The 17106-nt window shown below is 41.7% G+C and overlaps 1 protein-coding gene and 1 non-coding gene across 3 annotated transcripts in view; both read left to right on the top strand.

Moving 5' to 3' along the window:
• The window catches only part of EIF4E (eukaryotic translation initiation factor 4E), a 43972-nt gene extending 28623 nt beyond the window's left edge, over nt 1-15349 (top strand). The window contains exons 1-7 of one of the 2 annotated variants that reach the window (XM_073601254.1): nt 832-959; nt 1710-1801; nt 6510-6605; nt 9708-9771; nt 9856-9969; nt 11842-11981; nt 14215-15349. In XM_073601254.1, coding sequence (XP_073457355.1) covers nt 957-959; nt 1710-1801; nt 6510-6605; nt 9708-9771; nt 9856-9969; nt 11842-11981; nt 14215-14329 — 624 coding nt within the window. In that variant the 5' untranslated portion in view covers nt 832-956 and the 3' untranslated portion in view covers nt 14330-15349. Of the gene's footprint in view, nt 1-831; nt 960-1709; nt 1802-6509; nt 6606-9707; nt 9772-9855; nt 9970-11841; nt 11982-14214 lie in introns of those variants that run through there. The other variant, XM_073601247.1, reaches the window with a different exon arrangement.
• LOC141125042 (small Cajal body-specific RNA 15) lies at nt 10315-10444 on the top strand. The gene has a single exon (XR_012241344.1).
• Nucleotides 15350-17106: the final 1757 nt, after the last annotated feature.

Here is a 17106-nt window from a genome sequence, read left to right as displayed (position 1 = left end):
ATACAGGTACAGCAATACGCGCAGGGGATTTTCAAAATTGTGTTTAAAAAAATCGCTGAGCAAATGCCGTGTGACAATTGCAATGATCGCTGGTTTTTTTCCTAGGGTCTCTGCTAAATGTATGTGTGTTTGGGGGTTATAAGTAATTTTCTAGAAGATAGGCCTGGTCTTCAAGTGGTTAAAGCGGTAGTAAATCTCTGGGTGATTTTATTTTCTTTGCTTACTAACACTGTGAAACTTGCCTGAAAACCAAGCATTCCAGCGATGCAATGTCACTCTGGAGGCCGCTTCAATCTTCACCCAACTTCCTTCCGGGTCCACAGACTCCGGCTGTGTGACTGGCCGGAGCTGCGATAATATCGCTCCCGTGCAAGCGTGGGGGAGTTGCCGTTTATGACACAGGACTCTGAAGGAATAGCTGGGGCGGCTGATCTTTCAGAGCACTTGGTACGCTGATGTCATCGGCTGCATCTACAGTAAATACAGTAAAAAAAGACCACGGCAATCTTCCAGTGCATGCAATCAGGCCTTCCCAAACAGCCGTATATAGTCGAGTCCAAGGATTGCTGCACTTAAAATGATTTATTCAGGTATATACATTTAAATTGCATATCGTTCTAGTTCAACAGTTTTGGGCTGTAAAGCTTGTGCCCTTCAGGTTGAAACAAACTTGTAATGGCAATAGATTTACATCTCCTTTTAATATAGACACAATTCATTTACCAGGAATCAATTAGGTAATCATTAGACAATTAAATATAGATTTAATTCTCTTGCCTCACTCCCGTTTTGCATAACTAGGTGAGGCATTGCCATTATTGGACTATTCTTAGGGAACGCAAAGTATACTCCAGTCCACTGCACGAGCATCGTCCCTTGTGATTTTTGCTGCTCTTTATTTAGTGTCTAGCCAGTAGCAGTGTGATGTCGTATGTTCCCAGACTCCGTGGGTGGAAATGGTGAGCCAAGTATAAACCTTAACTTTTTTTTTTTTTTTGACTTACATTTTATACGTACTTCTAGTGGGTCATTTGTGAAGGTGAAGGGGGCCCAGTCAGTGTGAAAGGACCTTACATTTTTTTACTGCAAGGTTTGCTTTAACTGTTTAGAGTTGGTGCCAGGCAGGAAAGGTGCCAGTGTTGAAAGATGTGTTGCCTTAGAACTAGTGCTTCCAAGAGTAGTGCAGCAACAGCCTCCATCACCATGTCGCCTTAATGTGAAGTTATTTCTGTTCAGATTGCATTTTTTTTTTTTTTTTTTTTTTTTTTTTTTTAAGTAGCTTTCATAGACATAGTTTACCATGCACGCTTTTTAAACCACAATTATAATGCATCTACAACATTTTTAAAGGGAAACTTTAGTGGCTTGAGGTTATTTTTGTTTTTTCATTGTTTTGCAGCTTTTTAAATTTGGTATTTGTGCATGTCTTCCCTGCTTCAATGCTGCTATCACACATCCCTCCAGCAGCTCTGCATCTCTCCCCAACATACCATCTCTCCCCAACATACCATCTCTCCCCAACATACCATCTCTCCCCAACATACCATCTCTCCCCAACATACCATCTCTCCCCAACATACCATCTCTCCCCAACATACCATCTCTCCCCAACATACCATCTCTCCCCACAGCTCCAAAACCCTCTTTGCCAAATTATCACCAAAGGTAGATCAAATTATTGTTCATTCTGTTGTCTTGTATCATTGCAGGAAACTATCAATACTCAAGAAGAAGAAAAAACTGAGACTTGTCAGGAGATTGTAAACCCTGAGCACTACATTAAGCATCCACTACAGAACAGGTAGGAATTACATTTGCATAGCTTATTTAAATTTGAACACTAAAATTGGCATATTTTAAAGTTGAACGATACCCAGCCTTTTTAAAGTGATTTTAACCACTTAAGGACCAAGCCTCTTTCTGAGATTTTGTGTTTACAAGGTGCCTCTCTGGCGGTTTTCCCAAGTGTGGCTCGGGGTTAAATTTACGTCCCCCCCCCCCCCCGCTGTGTCCGTGGGCTCTATCCTCCTCCCAAAGCCTCTGTGTCGGGCTCTGTTCCCTGCGAGTGTCGCGACGCATGCGGGCGGTGCCTGACGGCAAATTCATAACACATACAGTACACTGTAAAGGCGATGTTTAAAAAAAAATTCTACAGGTTGCATGTTTTGAGTTCGAGGCCTAGGGCTAAAATTATTGCTCTCGCGATTGCGGCGATACCTCAAATGTGTGGTTTGAACACAGTTTTCATAGGCGGGCGCTACTCACGTATGCGTTCGCTTCTGGACACGAGCTCGATGGGGTGCATTTCAAATAGTTTTTTTTTTTTTTTTTTTTTTTTTTCTCTGTAAAAAAAAAAAAAAAAAAATCACTCTTATTCCTTTTACATGGAATGCAAACATCCCTTGTAATAGAAAAAAGCATGACAGGACCTCTTAAATATGAGAAATGGGATCAGAAAGACCTCAGATCTCATTTACACTTTAATGCAATAACAAAAAAATTAAATATCATTGTGGAAAAAAAAAAATTCCCTTTTTAAGAGCTATGGGCAGAAGTGACGTTTTGACGTCTCTTCCGCCCTGCAATGAAATGGAGACAGGTGGGGGCCATCTTCCCCACATTCGTCTCCATACCTAACAGGGAGAAGAACCCGTTCGCCTCCGCCGATACCGACAGCTCTGGTAAGTGGCGGAGGGCACCGGAGTGCGGCGAGAGGGGGGCCTCCTCTCCTGCTGCCGATTAAAGTTATCTTGCGGAGAATCTGCCGCAGAGCCCACTTTTTATCTGAAAGCGGACCGCCCGCTGAAGAGGATACCAGGGTTATGGTTAGAGGTCGACCGATATATCAGCCGATATTTGGCGTTTTTTAACTGGCATTGGCCGATTGTGCTGATAAAAAAGGCCGATTTATAACTTCAGCGCGACTTGCAAATGACTTCTGTAATAGAAGTCAATGCAAGTTGCCTGGAGTCTTCGGTGGATCGACTTCTCTCCTCTGGGCAGCCTGCCAAGTCTGATAAAAGAAGCTAAAAAGATAGTGTTTCTACTTATCAATGAACTGTGTGTAGGAGTTCTCAGTTTAACCATTTAAAGACTAAATCTTTTGACATTTGTTGCTTACAAGTAAAAATCCTGTATTTTCTGCTAGAAAATCACTTAGAACCCCCAAAAAAATTTATATATTTTTTAGCAGAGACCCTAGGGAATAAAATAGCGGTTGCTGCAATATTTTATGTCACATGGTATTTGCGCAGTAGTCTTTCAAATGCATTTTTTTTTGGAAAAAATACACTAATGAAATTTTGAAGAAAAAAAAACTAAGCAGTAAAGTTAACCCATTTTTTTTTCGTCCAAAAGTTTTGATTACCTGTTTGTTTTTGTGTATTTAACATTTAAGATAGTTGTGTTTTTGGGGGTTTTTTTTTGGTTTTTGGAGCGGGCAGGCGTTTAGCAGTGCTTTACAGTCATTTTAGCGGCGCTATTCGTCTGCCAGCGGGGCTAGCGCCCGAGGAAGGGGTTAAATGCACCCGTGAAGCGCCACTGCTGAATCGCTTTGCAGGCGCTTCGGTAGCGGTGCCCATTCATTTCAATGGGCAGGAGTGGTGGAGGAGCGGTATACAGCGCTCCAAAGATGCTGCTTACAGGACTTTTTTAATATCCTGCCAGCGCATTGCCTCAGTGTGAAAGCACTGAGACTGCAGGGGAGCCGTTTTACAGGCACTATTTTTAGCCCAAAAGCGCCTGAAAAACGCCCCATTGTGAAAGGGGTCTAACTGTTAGATTTTATGAGATGAAGGGGGGAAAAAAAAAAATCTGCTTAACATATCGGCCCAAAAAAATCAGCATCGTTTATTGGCCGCCGCGATTTCTAAATATCGGCATCGGCCAGACACAAACCCCTATTGGACCACCTCTAGTTATGGTAGCTGGCTGCTGCCATAACGATATTCCTCTTAGTATTGCCGTAAAACGGCGGGAGGTCCGTAAGTGGTTAAACCTAAAAAATTTTTATGAACATTGGCAGTCATTTACGCTCAATTTAGTGTCCATTCCTTTTGCAGGTGGTAGTACAACTTCAAGGTGAATGTCTTCCTGTGTCCCACAGTGGACTCGAAGAAAAGGATTTTATGGGGAATACATAAACCCTAATTTAAGTCCATTGCTGCTGAAAACTGATTTTGTTTAAGGCCGGGTTTACACTGGTGCGACGCGACACTCATCCTACTTTCGATCTGACTTTGCCCTGTGACATGAAGCCAACATACAATGAACAGGGATCCGACTTGGATCCCCGCCAATACCAGGCAGTGTGTTTGATGTGAATCTTGAGGGGGAACTCCACACCAAATTTTAAATTAGACCGGCATGGGTTACCCCTCCAAGAGCATACCAGGTCCTTCGGTCTGTTTTGGATTTTAAGGGGAACCCCCTGCGCCGACAATGACGCGGGGGTCCCCTAAAAATCCATACCGGACCCTTATCCGAGCACGCAGCGAGCGAGCTCCCCCTCCTGAACCGTACCAGGCCGCATGCCCTCAACATGGGGGGTGCTTTGGGGCAAGGGGCACCCCCACACCAAAGCACCTTGTCCCCATGTTGATGAAAAGGGCCTTTTCCCAACAACCCTGGCTGTTGGTTGTCAGGGTCTGCGGGCAGGGGGCTTATCGGAACCCGGGAACCCCCTTTAATAAGGGGGCCCCCAGATCCTGGTCCCCCACCCTATGTGAATGAGTCCCCATACCCATTCACCTCAGGTGAAAAAGTGTCAATGGAAAAAAAAACACTAGACAGGTTTTTAAAGTAATTTTTAGGCAGCTACGGGGGTCTTCTTCTGACTTCGGGGGTCTCTTCCTTCTTCTCCCGCTCTCCGGTGCCTTCTGCCGGGCTCCTCCGCTATCTTCTGCTCTTTTGGTAGCGTTGGCCCGGTCTTCTCCGTCTTCTTCCCTCCGGCCGTCTTCCGATGTTGACACGACACTCTCTCCCGCTGTAATGCCACGTGCGCAACGACTTATATAGGCATGGGGCGTGGTCGCAGCCCCATCTTGTGACGTCATAAGGGGCAGGGTTACCAGGTGACATCATCGGTGACCATGCCCCATGTCTATATAGGTTGTTGCGCACATGGCATTACAGCGGGAGAGAGCGTCGTGTCAACACCGGAAGAAGATGACAGGGAAGACCGGGCAGAAGAGCAAAAGCTAGCGGAGGAGCCCGTCAGAAGGCACTGGAGAGCGCAGAGAAGTCGGAAGAGACCCCCCGAAGTCGGAAGAAGACCCACGAAGCTGCCTAATAATAAATTGCTTTTAAAAACGGTCTAGTGTGGTTTTTTTTTTTTTTCCTCCCCCGGTGAGTGGGAAAGGGTACAATGTACCCCATACTCATTCACATAGGGTGGTGGGCCCCTTATTAGAGGGGGCTCCTGGAGTCCGATAAGCCCCCCGCCCGCAGACCCCGACAACCAACGGCCAAGGTTGTCGTTGATGAGGACAAGGGCCTTTTCCCATGGGGACAAGGTGCTTTGGGGTGGGGGCCGCAGGGAGCCCCCCTGCTCCAAAGCACACCCCCCACCAGCAGGGCTACGTGCTCGGATAAGGGTCTGGTATCCATATCAGACAGAAGGGCCTGGTATGCTCTTGGAGGGGGATACCCATGCCGTTTATTTAAAATTTGGCGTGGAGTTCCCCCTCAAGATCATCAGAGCACAAGTCGCATGCTAAAGTCGGATCATGCAAAACGGCGATCCGACTTTGATCCGACTTCAATGATGGTCAATGGGCTGAAGTAGGATCAAAGTCGGACCAGAGTAGTACAGGGAGCGTTTTCAAAGTCTGGACCGTCTTGTGTCAGACCAGTTAAGACGGCTCCCATAGGGAAACCTTGATTTTCACACGTCATGCGACATGAGCTCCCAATGTCGGCGCGTTTGTCACACCAGTGTAAACCCAGCCTCAATCATGAGTAGAGGGATTGCATCACCTGCCAGATTGTTAAAGCTGGGTGTGTCCTTTGATCTTCTACAACAGGAATATGCAATTAGCGGACCTCCAGCTGTTGCAAAACTACAGGTCCCATCATGCCTCTAGGTGTCATGCTTGTGGCTATCAGTCTTGCTATGCCTCATGGGACTTGTAGTTCTGCAACAGCTGGAGGTACGCTAATTGCATATCCCTGTTCTACAAGGTGTGGGGTTTTTTTGGGGTTTTTTTATAACATTTATTGGAGCGTTACTCCAGTTGCTTGTACTATGTTCAGAGAGGAGACAAATGGGGAGCTTGCCAGCCACTATCCAAAATTGTATTTAATTGTGAAAGGAGTTTCTATTTGTATTTTGTCAGACATCCAGAATGTGTTGAGCATGTGTTGTTGTGTGTGTTTTTTTTTTTTTTTTTTTTTATTGGAAAATATTGATGCCTTGTTCCTGCTCCCTTTTGCAAGATCTAGGTGTAGTGTTTTGTTGTGGATTAGACCGTAAAAATAATCGCACTTGGCATGATAAATATTTGTTGCAGATGGGCCTTGTGGTTCTTCAAAAATGACAAAAGCAAAACCTGGCAAGCCAACCTTCGATTAATTTCAAAGTTTGACACTGTTGAAGATTTTTGGGCGTAAGTATCTACATTTATGTTGTCTTTGCAAACATGCACTAAATATATTTCTCACAAGTGAGAGTACACCCATTGCATTTTTGTGAATATTTTAATTCTTTTCATGTGACAACACTGAAAAAATTACTTTGCTACAATGTAAAGTAGTGAGTGTAGAACTTGTATAACTGTACATTTGCTGTCTCCTCAAAATTCAACACACAGCCATTAATGTCTAAACCACTGGCAACAAAAGTGAGTACACCCCTAAGTGAAAATGTCAACAATTGGGCCCAATTAGCCATTTCCCTTCCCTGGTGTCATGTGACTCGTTAGTGGTACAAGGTCTAACGTGTGAATGGAGAGCAGGTGTTACATTTTGGTGTTATTGCTCTCACTCATAGTGGTCACTGGAAGTTGAACATGGCACCTCATGGCAAAGAACTCTTTGAGGATCTGAAAAAAGAACATTTGCTCTACATAAAATGGCCTAGGCCGGTGATTGTGAACCTTGGCACCCCAGATATCTTGGAACTACATTTCCCATGATGCTCATGCACACTGCTGTGTAGTTGACCATCATGGGACATGTAGTTCCAAAACATCTGGAGTGCCGAGGTTCACCATCACTGGCGTAGGCTATAAGATTGCCAAGACCCTGAAACTGAGCTGCAGCACGGCACGGTGGCCAAGACCATACAGCGGTTTAACAAGACCGGTTCCACTCAGAACAGGCCTCGCCATGGTTGACCAAAATATTTGAGTGCACATGTTCAGCAACATATCCAGAGGTTGTCTTTGGGAAATAGCTGTATGAGTGCTGCCAGCATTGCTGCAGAGGTTGAAGGGGTGAGGGGTCAGCCTGTCAGTGCTCGGACCATATGCCACACACTGCATCAAATTGGTCTGCATGGCTGTTGTCCCAGAAGGAAGCCTCTTCTAAAGATGATGCACAAGAAAGCCTGTAAAGTTTACTGAAGGCAAGCAGACTAAGAACATGGATTACTGGAACCGTGTCCTGTGGTCTAAGAGCAAGATAATCTTATTTGGTTTAGATGGTGTCAAGTGTGTGTGTGGCGGCAACCAGGTGAGGAGTACAAAGACAAGTGTGTCCGGCCTACAGTCAAGCATGGTGGTGGGAGTGTTGTGGTCTGGGGCTGCATGATTGCTGCCAGCACTTGGGAGCTACATTTCATTGAGGGAACCATGAATGCCAACATGTACTGTGACATACTGAAGCAGAGCCTGATCCCCCCCCCCCCTTCGGAGACTGGGTGGCAGTATTCCAACAGAACGACCCCAAACACACCTCCAATATGACCACTACCTTAAAAAAAAAAAAAGCTGAGCGTACAGGTGATGGACTGGCCAAGCATGTCTCTGGACCTAAACCCTATTGAACATCTGTGGTGCATCCTCAAACGGAAGGTGGAGGAGCACAAGGTCTCCAACATCCACAAGCTCCGTGATGTCATCATGGAGTGGCAACCTGTGAAGCTCTGGTGAACTCCATGCCCAAGAGGGTTAAGGCAGTGCTGGTAAATAATGGTGGCCGCACAAAATATTGACACTTTGGGCCCAATTTGGACATTTTCACTTACGGGTGTACTCACTTTTGTTGCCAGCGGTTTAGACATGAATGGCTGTTTGAGTTATTTTTAGGGGGCAGCAAATTTACACTGTTGGGCCTCTTTCAGACGAACGATCCGTTCAGGTCCGCTTGTCAGCTTTTTAGGCGGACCCTCCATAGACCTCTATGGAGCGTCGGATGTCAGCGGTGACATGTCCGCTGACATCCGACCCGCTCCGATCCGAAAAAGTGTAACGGAGGAAAAACCTACTTTTCCATCCGTTATCGGTTTGGCTGACGACGGACCCTATGGTCCGTCGTCAGCCGATCCCCCATAGGGGAGAGCGGCACTGTGACAGGTCCGTCGCACAGTGTGCAGCGATGGACCTGTCATCTGCCTGCTCAGCGGTGATCCACAGAGTGATCCCCGCTGAGCAAGCGGATGTTCACGGGGCGGATCATCTCGTATCCGTCCCGTGTGAAGGAGTCCTTATACAAGCTGGTACACTCACTACTTTACATTGTAGCAAAGTTTCATTTCTTCAGTGTTGTCACATGAAAAGATATAATTACAAAAATGTGAGGGGTGTACTTACACACGTGTGTCAGTGTCCCTCTACCCTCTATCCTCGATTTATATTGTGCCAACAGTTTGCATCATTTTTACAAATCAAAGGGAGACAGCACAATTTTTAATCTCTTTATCTATTCAGTAAAGTGTTAATGCTTCTCACCAGTTTCCTTATTTTTACGACCTATTGTGAAAAGCCATTTGTTTACAGAGCTCAGTAGCTGAAGGTGCAATGTACGCACATGAATGAGTCAGGAGTCAAGGTTCCAGCCAACGGGATCCAAGCTGCCAGTGTGTTTTTTTTTTTTTTTTTGTTTTTTTTTTTGTTTTTTTTTTTTTTTTGTTTTCTTGGGTGACAGTTCATGCTTTGCCTTCTTTTTAAAAAGTTTCTAAAATGAACAAAAGAATTTAGTTATAATTCACTATGTTTTTTTTTTTTGCTACTGTTTGGCCATAGTATGTGGAAAATAATTTTTATTTTATAGTAATCTACTAAGAACACTTGGCAAAATGACTAGTGCTGTCGGCAAGGAACCACTCAGATCTCAGAAAATAGATCAAAATATTTTGAACATTCGCTGGTTTCATATTTGTCTTTTTAGACCAAGCTTAGCCATTTCAGTATACTGTAATATGTAAGTATTAGTACAGAATTTTAATCCAGAATAAGGTTACTTTTTTGTAGTGTAGTTAAGTTTGTATATGCAATAACGTTCATCCAGTTGTCTGTCTTAAAAAATGATGGAGGTGGTAACATTATATTTGCCTTGGTGTTCCTTTTATAGTTATGTATGGTAAGAATTCTCCATGGTGCCCTTCATTGTGCTGGAGGATTCTCTGATTTTTAAAATTAACACATGGCAATTCTGTTGGCAGCAAGGTGTAGAATGTCTTGCAGAGAGCTGTAAGGATTTGGATCTCCTGATAGGAGACACATCTGAGGTTGTCTAAAAATTTTTTTTTTTTTTTTCACCTATTGTAGGCTTTACAATCATATCCAGGTGTCTAGTAACCTAATGTCCGGTTGCGACTACTCACTTTTTAAGGTAAGTGCTTTATCTCTCCGTCCTAACATTTGTAAAATTATATATTTATCAACAACTGATTGTTTGTTTTTGTTTTTTTAACAGGATGGTGTTGAGCCCATGTGGGAAGATGAAAAAAATAAGCGTGGGGGAAGATGGTTAATTACACTTAATAAGCAGCAAAGGAGAAATGACCTTGACCGCTTTTGGTTAGAAACGGTGGGTTTTCTTGGTTTTTGCTTAGTTATTGGGTTTTCCTGAATTATGGTAATCTATAGTTGAATTTTTTGTATTTGCATAAATGTGCGCCTTGGGTTTTGGTGTTTAGTACTTTTCTTGCTTCATAATTTCAGTTGGTTTGTCATACAATTTTTAGCTCTTTAACCATTGTTCCCTTCATTTAATCTGTCTTATCTACAAGCAGAGCATTTGTGCGAGTGGTACAACCATAACCTACTGTATTTCTCCCAGAGAAAATGTTTCTTCAGTGTATTTTTTTTTTTTTTTAATATTGAATCTGCTTTATATGCTGGATGTCTACTCTTTCCTGAAAATGCTGACTGAACGGAGGACTAAGAAAGTAAATCCAGAGAAGTTATTTGGATTTTACTGATACTATCCTCCTAAAGAAAATGATAGAAGAACAGGTCTGACTACAAGGTGTGTGAAGGACCTACTTAATCTATCAACACTGTCATTATATGCAGATGGTTCAACCTGTAGCGTATACCCATTCATACCAATAAAAGGTTAGGATGTCTTAGTGTAGTCAACACCAGTATTCTAATTATTCCGTACGTGTGTGCAGAAATGTTGGTGGCACCTGTGACTCCAGCATTGTTGAAAACAGACAATATACAGTGTGTTTTTGCGTTTAAGATAGAGATTTATATCTCTAATTCTTTATAGGAGTTATAGGGTTGAAATGTGAGAATAAAGGGTCCATCCATCCAAAACTAACTTTTCAGCTTTTGCTAGCTACTGCAGAATGCAGGCCTCGCAGCAAAAGTCCGGTGCGTCTCCATCTAGTTTCAGGTCCAATTTCAGCCCGAATGTTTGGCCAAATATGGACCAAAAGACGCACAGGGCTCCTGTGCAATTCGCTCCTGAGCCGCTGCGGCGATGTGTGAACTGGCTCAATAGAGAGCTGGTCACAATTTCCTGCTATGCGAATTGAATGCGGAGAAATGTTGGATCCGCATCCAATTTGTAATGGTGTGAACCCAGCCATAAAGTGATTCTAAAGCCTTCCTTTTTTTTGTACCTTACTGCATTCTATGCAAGAAGGTAAACATGTTGCAGACCCCTTGCCCCCCTACCTGAGCCCGATCTCAATCCAGCGATGTGCATGAGAGCAGCAGTTCTCCACCTCCTGTAAATCAGATCCTATGATGATGTGGGGGCACGCGAGGCTGAGCCCCAGCTGTCAATAGACGCAGACAGGACTGCTCTGGAATGAGCCTGCAGGAGTGCTCCCATAGCATCACTTGGTGAGGGATGAGGAGCCAGGGGAATGCCAGCAGAGGACCAGAGAAGAGGAGGATCGGGTCTGCAAAACCATTGCACAGAGCAGGTAACTAAGATGTTTATTATTTTAATGGAAAAAGACAGAACCTTTGCAATCCCTTTTGAATCAGCTGACAGTTTACTATATCTCTAGGCAACTTTATTGATCTCTGCAGACCCGTTGTTCCCTTTATGAAGGGGGTCCTATTCTGCTTGTTGTTCAATGGGAGAAGTTAAAATGCACAAAGGTGGAAGGAAACTCCCATATGGGCAGGAACTATTGAAAATGTTGGCAGGGAGAACTCCTTTAGAGTACCCAAGATGTAAAAGGTGGCAGATCCTGATTGAGCCATGCCAGCTCCACTTAGAACAATAATCTTTTGGGTTTACTATACCATATATAACTTCAAAATGTTCTTTGTCAAGATACAGATACTATTTTGTGTTTTGGCTACTTTTTGCTGATTTTTGTTTTCCATGGTTTCTTTTGTTGTCCATGAGTTTTCTTTATGGTATTTAGAAGATACAATGTGGATCAAAGAAGAGTTTTATACAATATTTCCAATTCTTGTTTTACCTTTTCAGCTCATGTGCCTTATTGGAGAGTCATTTGATGAACACAGTGAAGATGTATGTGGAGCTGTTGTAAATGTTAGAGCAAAAGGAGACAAAATAGCAATCTGGACTACTGAATGTGAAAACAGGGAAGCAGTCACACATATAGGGTAACTTTTTTTGTTTGTGTTTTGTTTGTCTTTTTGTTTGCGTTTTTGTTTTTTTGTTACCATTTTACTAAAACATGCATGGAAAGCACCAACAGTTGATCAAGTCTTAACACTTATGCCGCGTACACACGATCGGAAATGCCGCCAGCAAAACTCAGATGAGAGCTTTTTGTCGGAAAATGCGACAGTGTATATGCGCCATCGGTCTTTTGCTGGCGGAATGCCACCAGAATAATTTTGGTTCCTCAGAATGTATTGACCTTAATCCAATGGACTGTAAATGAATTTTTCATTGTTTTACTGTAGGCTTCATATCTGTAAGGCTGTGCACGGGATGTTTTTACCTCTCCTGAACGATTTAACCTGACCGATAGTAACTAGAGGTCGACCGATATGGGTTTTTCTCTGGCCGATGCCGATATTTAGAAATCTCGATGGCCGATATGTGATGCCGATTTTTTTGGGCCGATATATTAGGCCGATTTTTTTTTTTTTTTTTTTTTTTTTCTTTTCTCCATCTCATAAAATTTAACAGTTAGACCCCTTTCACACTGGGGCGTTTTTCAGGCGCTTTTGGGCTAAAAATAGCGCCTGTAAAGTGCCTGTAAAACGTCTTCCCTGCAGTCTGTGTGATATCCCGAGTGCTGTCACACTGAGGCGATGCGCTGGCAGGATGTTAAAAAAAAGTCCTGCAAGCAGCATCTTTGGAGCGGTGTATACCACCACTCCTGCCCATTGAAATGAATGCACACCGCTGCCAAAGCGCCTGCAAAGCGCTTCGGCAGCGGCGCTTCAGGGGCGCATTTAACCCCTTCCTCGGCTGCTAGCTGGGTTATAAGCTCCCCGCTAGCAGCCGAATAGCGCCGCTAAAATGACGGTAAAGCGCCGCTAAAACTAGCAGCGTTTTACCGTCAATGCATGCCCGCTGCAGTGTGAAAGCAACCTAAAGTGATACAGAAAATTTTTTACATTTAAACATTTATTAAACAAAACAAACCTCCAATCAGTTCACTTGTATGTAGAATTTAGATTAAAAAAAATATATAAAAAAAAAACTATATCTTAAAAATAAATACACAAAAACAGGTAATCAAAACTTTTAGACGAAAAAAAATGGGCTAACTTTACTGCTTATTTTTTTTGTAAATTTATTAGTGTGTTTTTTTTTTTTTTTTTTTTAATTGCGTTTGAAAGACCGCTGCGCAAATACCGTGTGACATAAAATATTGCAACAACCGCTATTTTATTCCCTAGGGTCTCTGCTAAAAAAAAATATATAATGTTTGGGGGTTCTAAGTGATTTTCCAGCAGAAAATACAGGATTTTTACTTGTAAGCAACGAGTGTCAGAAAAGATTTAGTCTTTAAATGGTTAAACTGAGAACTTCTACACACAGTTCAGCTCATTCAGAAGTGTAAACATTGTATCAATTCAGGTTTTTTTTATCATATTTGGCAGGCTGCCCAGAGAGGGGGAGAAGTCGCTTCAGAGAAGAATACAGGCAACTTGTATTGACTTCAGAAGTCATTTGCAAGTCCGCTGAGTTATATCGGCCTTTTTTATCAGCACAATCGGCTGATGCCGATTAAGAAAAAAAACGTCAAATATCGGCCGATATATCGGTCGACCTCTAATAGTAACCCATGTTTAAAACGTCCATTTTGCCGTGTTTAGTGGTGTTTTGCTGCATTACATTTTAGAAGCGTTTTAAAAAAGCAAAAAATGAAAAGCGCCTGGAAACAAAAGCGTTTAGAAGCATTTAGCACTTGAAATGCCTCTAAACTCAGCTTCTGAACCCTTTTTTTTTTTTTTTTTTTTTTTTTTTTTTTTTTTGCATTCCAAAAAAGCCTCTAAACTCAACTGCCTAGAAACTACTGTAAATGACCCTGTGTACATGTACTGATAAGATAACCTATAGGAGAGTTCATGAGCAATTGAAAAAAATGCCCAACTGCTCCTAAGCGTCCGTTTAGCAGCAGTGTACATGAGGCCTAAGTGAGACTGGCATGGAGCTTGCACTTTCAAAAACAGTCAGTGGTCATACCAAGATAGACAGCTACTGCTCTACAGTGCTGGCAAGGCATGCTGCAAGGATTGTAGCTCTCATAACTGCTTGAATTTTTTTTGGTTGCATATCGGTGCACTCTATGCGTTACAGAAACAAAACTGTTATAAAAAAAAAGTTGTTGACTGTTGAAAAAATTGACTCTTAAAACTTTCTTTTTAAATCTAGGAGGGTTTACAAGGAAAGATTAGGACTTCCTGCAAAAGTAGTGATTGGATATCAGTCCCATGCAGATACGGCTACTAAGAGCGGCTCCACCACCAAGAATAGATTTGTTGTTTAAGAAGACGCCTTCTGAGTATTTTTTTTCATAGGAGACTGCGTCAAGCAATTGCGATTTGGGAGCTGTACCAAAGCCTCTACAAAAGCAGCGTGGACTGCATTCAGATTTGATTTCCACCTCAATATTGCTAAGAATTGTGAAAAGTCATTCGCCTTTTTTGTCTTGTGCTAATGTTCAATTTTCCTCACTTTTTTTTTTTTTTTTTTTTTCTTTTTTGGTAAGATTAAGTTATCCAATCATAACATTTCAACACCCTTCCTCCCAGTATCCGCAGTGGTTGCCCAGGTTATCTCTGTAATAGGTTTTTTTTTTTTTTTTTTTTTTTTTTTTTTTTGGGCTAACTACGATTACAGAATTATTTATCCAAAATGTGCGCTCGCATAACCCACCTTGAAATCTCTACATTTTGCATTGTATGCAGTTACAATAGTTTGCTGATCTTGCAAGGCGGAGGATTAAAATGCATTCAAACTTCTCTAGCGATTCATGGTTTGTTTTTATTTTTTCCCCCTTATTTTAACAGCATTGTTCTGGCTGTATTTTGTGCTGATGTTGGCTGCTAGGTTTAATTTATTTGTTTCCCTCCTTGATAACATTAGTACTATCATCTGATTTAATTTTTTTTTTAGCTCATGTAACATTGGTGATGGATCTGGGAAAAGAAAACAAAATGGGTTGAATAAAAGTGTTTTTTGTGTTTAGAAACATTCTTTAAAAAAAAAAAAAAAAAAAATTTTTTTTTTGTATGCCATTATGAAGCTTTGCTGCAAGTTTATGCATTTCAGTAGAATCAGTGACCTGTTTTATAATGACATTCCTTACTAGAAATAGTTTTTTTGTTTGTTTTTGTTTTTTTTTTGCTTTTTATTTCTTAATATCTTATGGCGCGTTTTAACACTTTGTATTAGATTATATTTTGCTTTGGTTAAACGGCTCAAGTAGCAAAGCAGTCACCATTCATAAGACAGTGTACAAAACTGTAAATAAAAAGTGTACAGTGAATTGTCTTTTAGACAGCTAGATTTGTCGTCTTCTTTTTTTGGTTTTTTTTTGTTTTTTTTTTTTTGTTTTTTTTTTTTGTTTTCCAATCACCTTACCCAGTGGTAAATGTTTCTGCTTCCTTCAGTCTGGCAACAGTGTGCATCTTTTGTAACCTACTGCCCTACTTATGAAGACTTCTGATTGGCTAGACTTTGTTTTTTTATTATTATTTTTTTTTTTTTTACTTGCAATTACACTAATTGCTATTTTTGTATTTTATATCCTATAGTTGGATACATTTTACGTGGCATGCAAAATTCCAGAATGTGTTTTGTGTATATGGCTATGCCTTAAAATGTAGTTATTTTGGCCATTGTGCATAAAAGTTGCAGATCTTGAAACTAGTTGCTTTCAAGCTGTTAGTAGCTTTTTTTTTTATTATTATGCTCCCATAAATGAAATAGATGCATTAAACTTAATTTCGCTCAGTATTCGAATGCATAGTATTGTTGCTCTTCTACCACAGGTAAGGTTTGCCGTAACTATTGGGTTACTTTTAAAGATCACATGATTGATGCTTAAAGTGAAATATTAAGCATCTGCTGGTCTCCCAATGAAACAAGGCCTCCAGCATTGCTGCCGTAGTCTAAAAGTTGCAGTGGGTATGTTCTGTTTTGAAATATGTTGTACAAAGTATGATTTTGTTTCTGCTAAAACATTTAGAGTGCTGGATTATGCATTTTACCCTTGCTTTGCTTGGTAGTATTAAGAAAATAATTTATTTCCTCTTACTGGTTGGTTCAAGAAATCTTGTTCATATTATAAATCAGAGCTTTGTAAGCCACTCCTTTTTAACCTGCTTGCCATGTGTAATTTTTTTTTTTCTGTTTTGTAACATTTTCTGAACCTGCTGAAATATACATTTTAAGTGCACATGTCAACACTGAAGGCTCTATATTCCATGTTTTCACGGTTTAGCCATATAAACTGTTTTCCTGATTGGTGTAGTCTTGCTGTGGTTTCCTTCAGGAAATATGCCAGTGTACGTTGCCGACCATTCTGTCATGTTGGTGTGTTAGTAGAGAATAAAATACCACTTGCTCATTAGCCAGCTGATAGTCGAGAAAGATTAGTGTGGGACCAGAATGCTTTTGTAACGTGTACTTTCAGTACGCTCTTCCTTTTTTACTTCAAATTTTTTACCATTTTAAGACTCCTTATGTACCACTTAGTGTGTGTTAGTCGTACAGGACAAAGGATCTTTAGTTTCTAAACCTGTTACTTGGCTACCCTGATTTGGCACTGATAAAGTATCCAAGCACATATCCTATATAACCCCTCCCACTCACAGAAAGCCTTTTTTTTTTTTTTTTTTTTTTTTTTTTTTTTTTTTTTTTTTGCTAGTGTCCTGTGATGGACGTGTCCTTCTACTGAGAAATGCTTACCTCTTCTTTTTATGTGGAGTTTTTGCAAATTCCTGGCTGCCCCATACCCACTTCATACTCCTTTTTTTTTGCAGCTTCCAGATTGGTTTACTTAAGTGCAACCTTTGGGTGCTGTACCCAGACCCCACCTGGCGAAGATGCGGAGGTAGGTCTCTAATGTTTTGAGCACTGGATCCTGTGTGGGTGCTTTTGACACTTGGTGCATCTTGTTGAATTGGCCTACATAGTGCTATACACTGCACTGGTCTGCAGGCAGCAGAGCCCTGTCCCTGGATACCTTTTGGACTTTATCTCTTGTGGAGCAGGAAGCCAGAATGGGACTGGTCCCCAACAACATCCTGCCCAGCATAT

This window comes from Aquarana catesbeiana, linkage group LG01, assembly GCF_042186555.1.
Source record: "Aquarana catesbeiana isolate 2022-GZ linkage group LG01, ASM4218655v1, whole genome shotgun sequence".
Classification (NCBI taxonomy): domain Eukaryota; kingdom Metazoa; phylum Chordata; class Amphibia; order Anura; family Ranidae; genus Aquarana; species Aquarana catesbeiana.
Note: the sequence above shows the minus strand (reverse complement) of the source record. Positions and strands in the feature narration are given on the sequence as shown.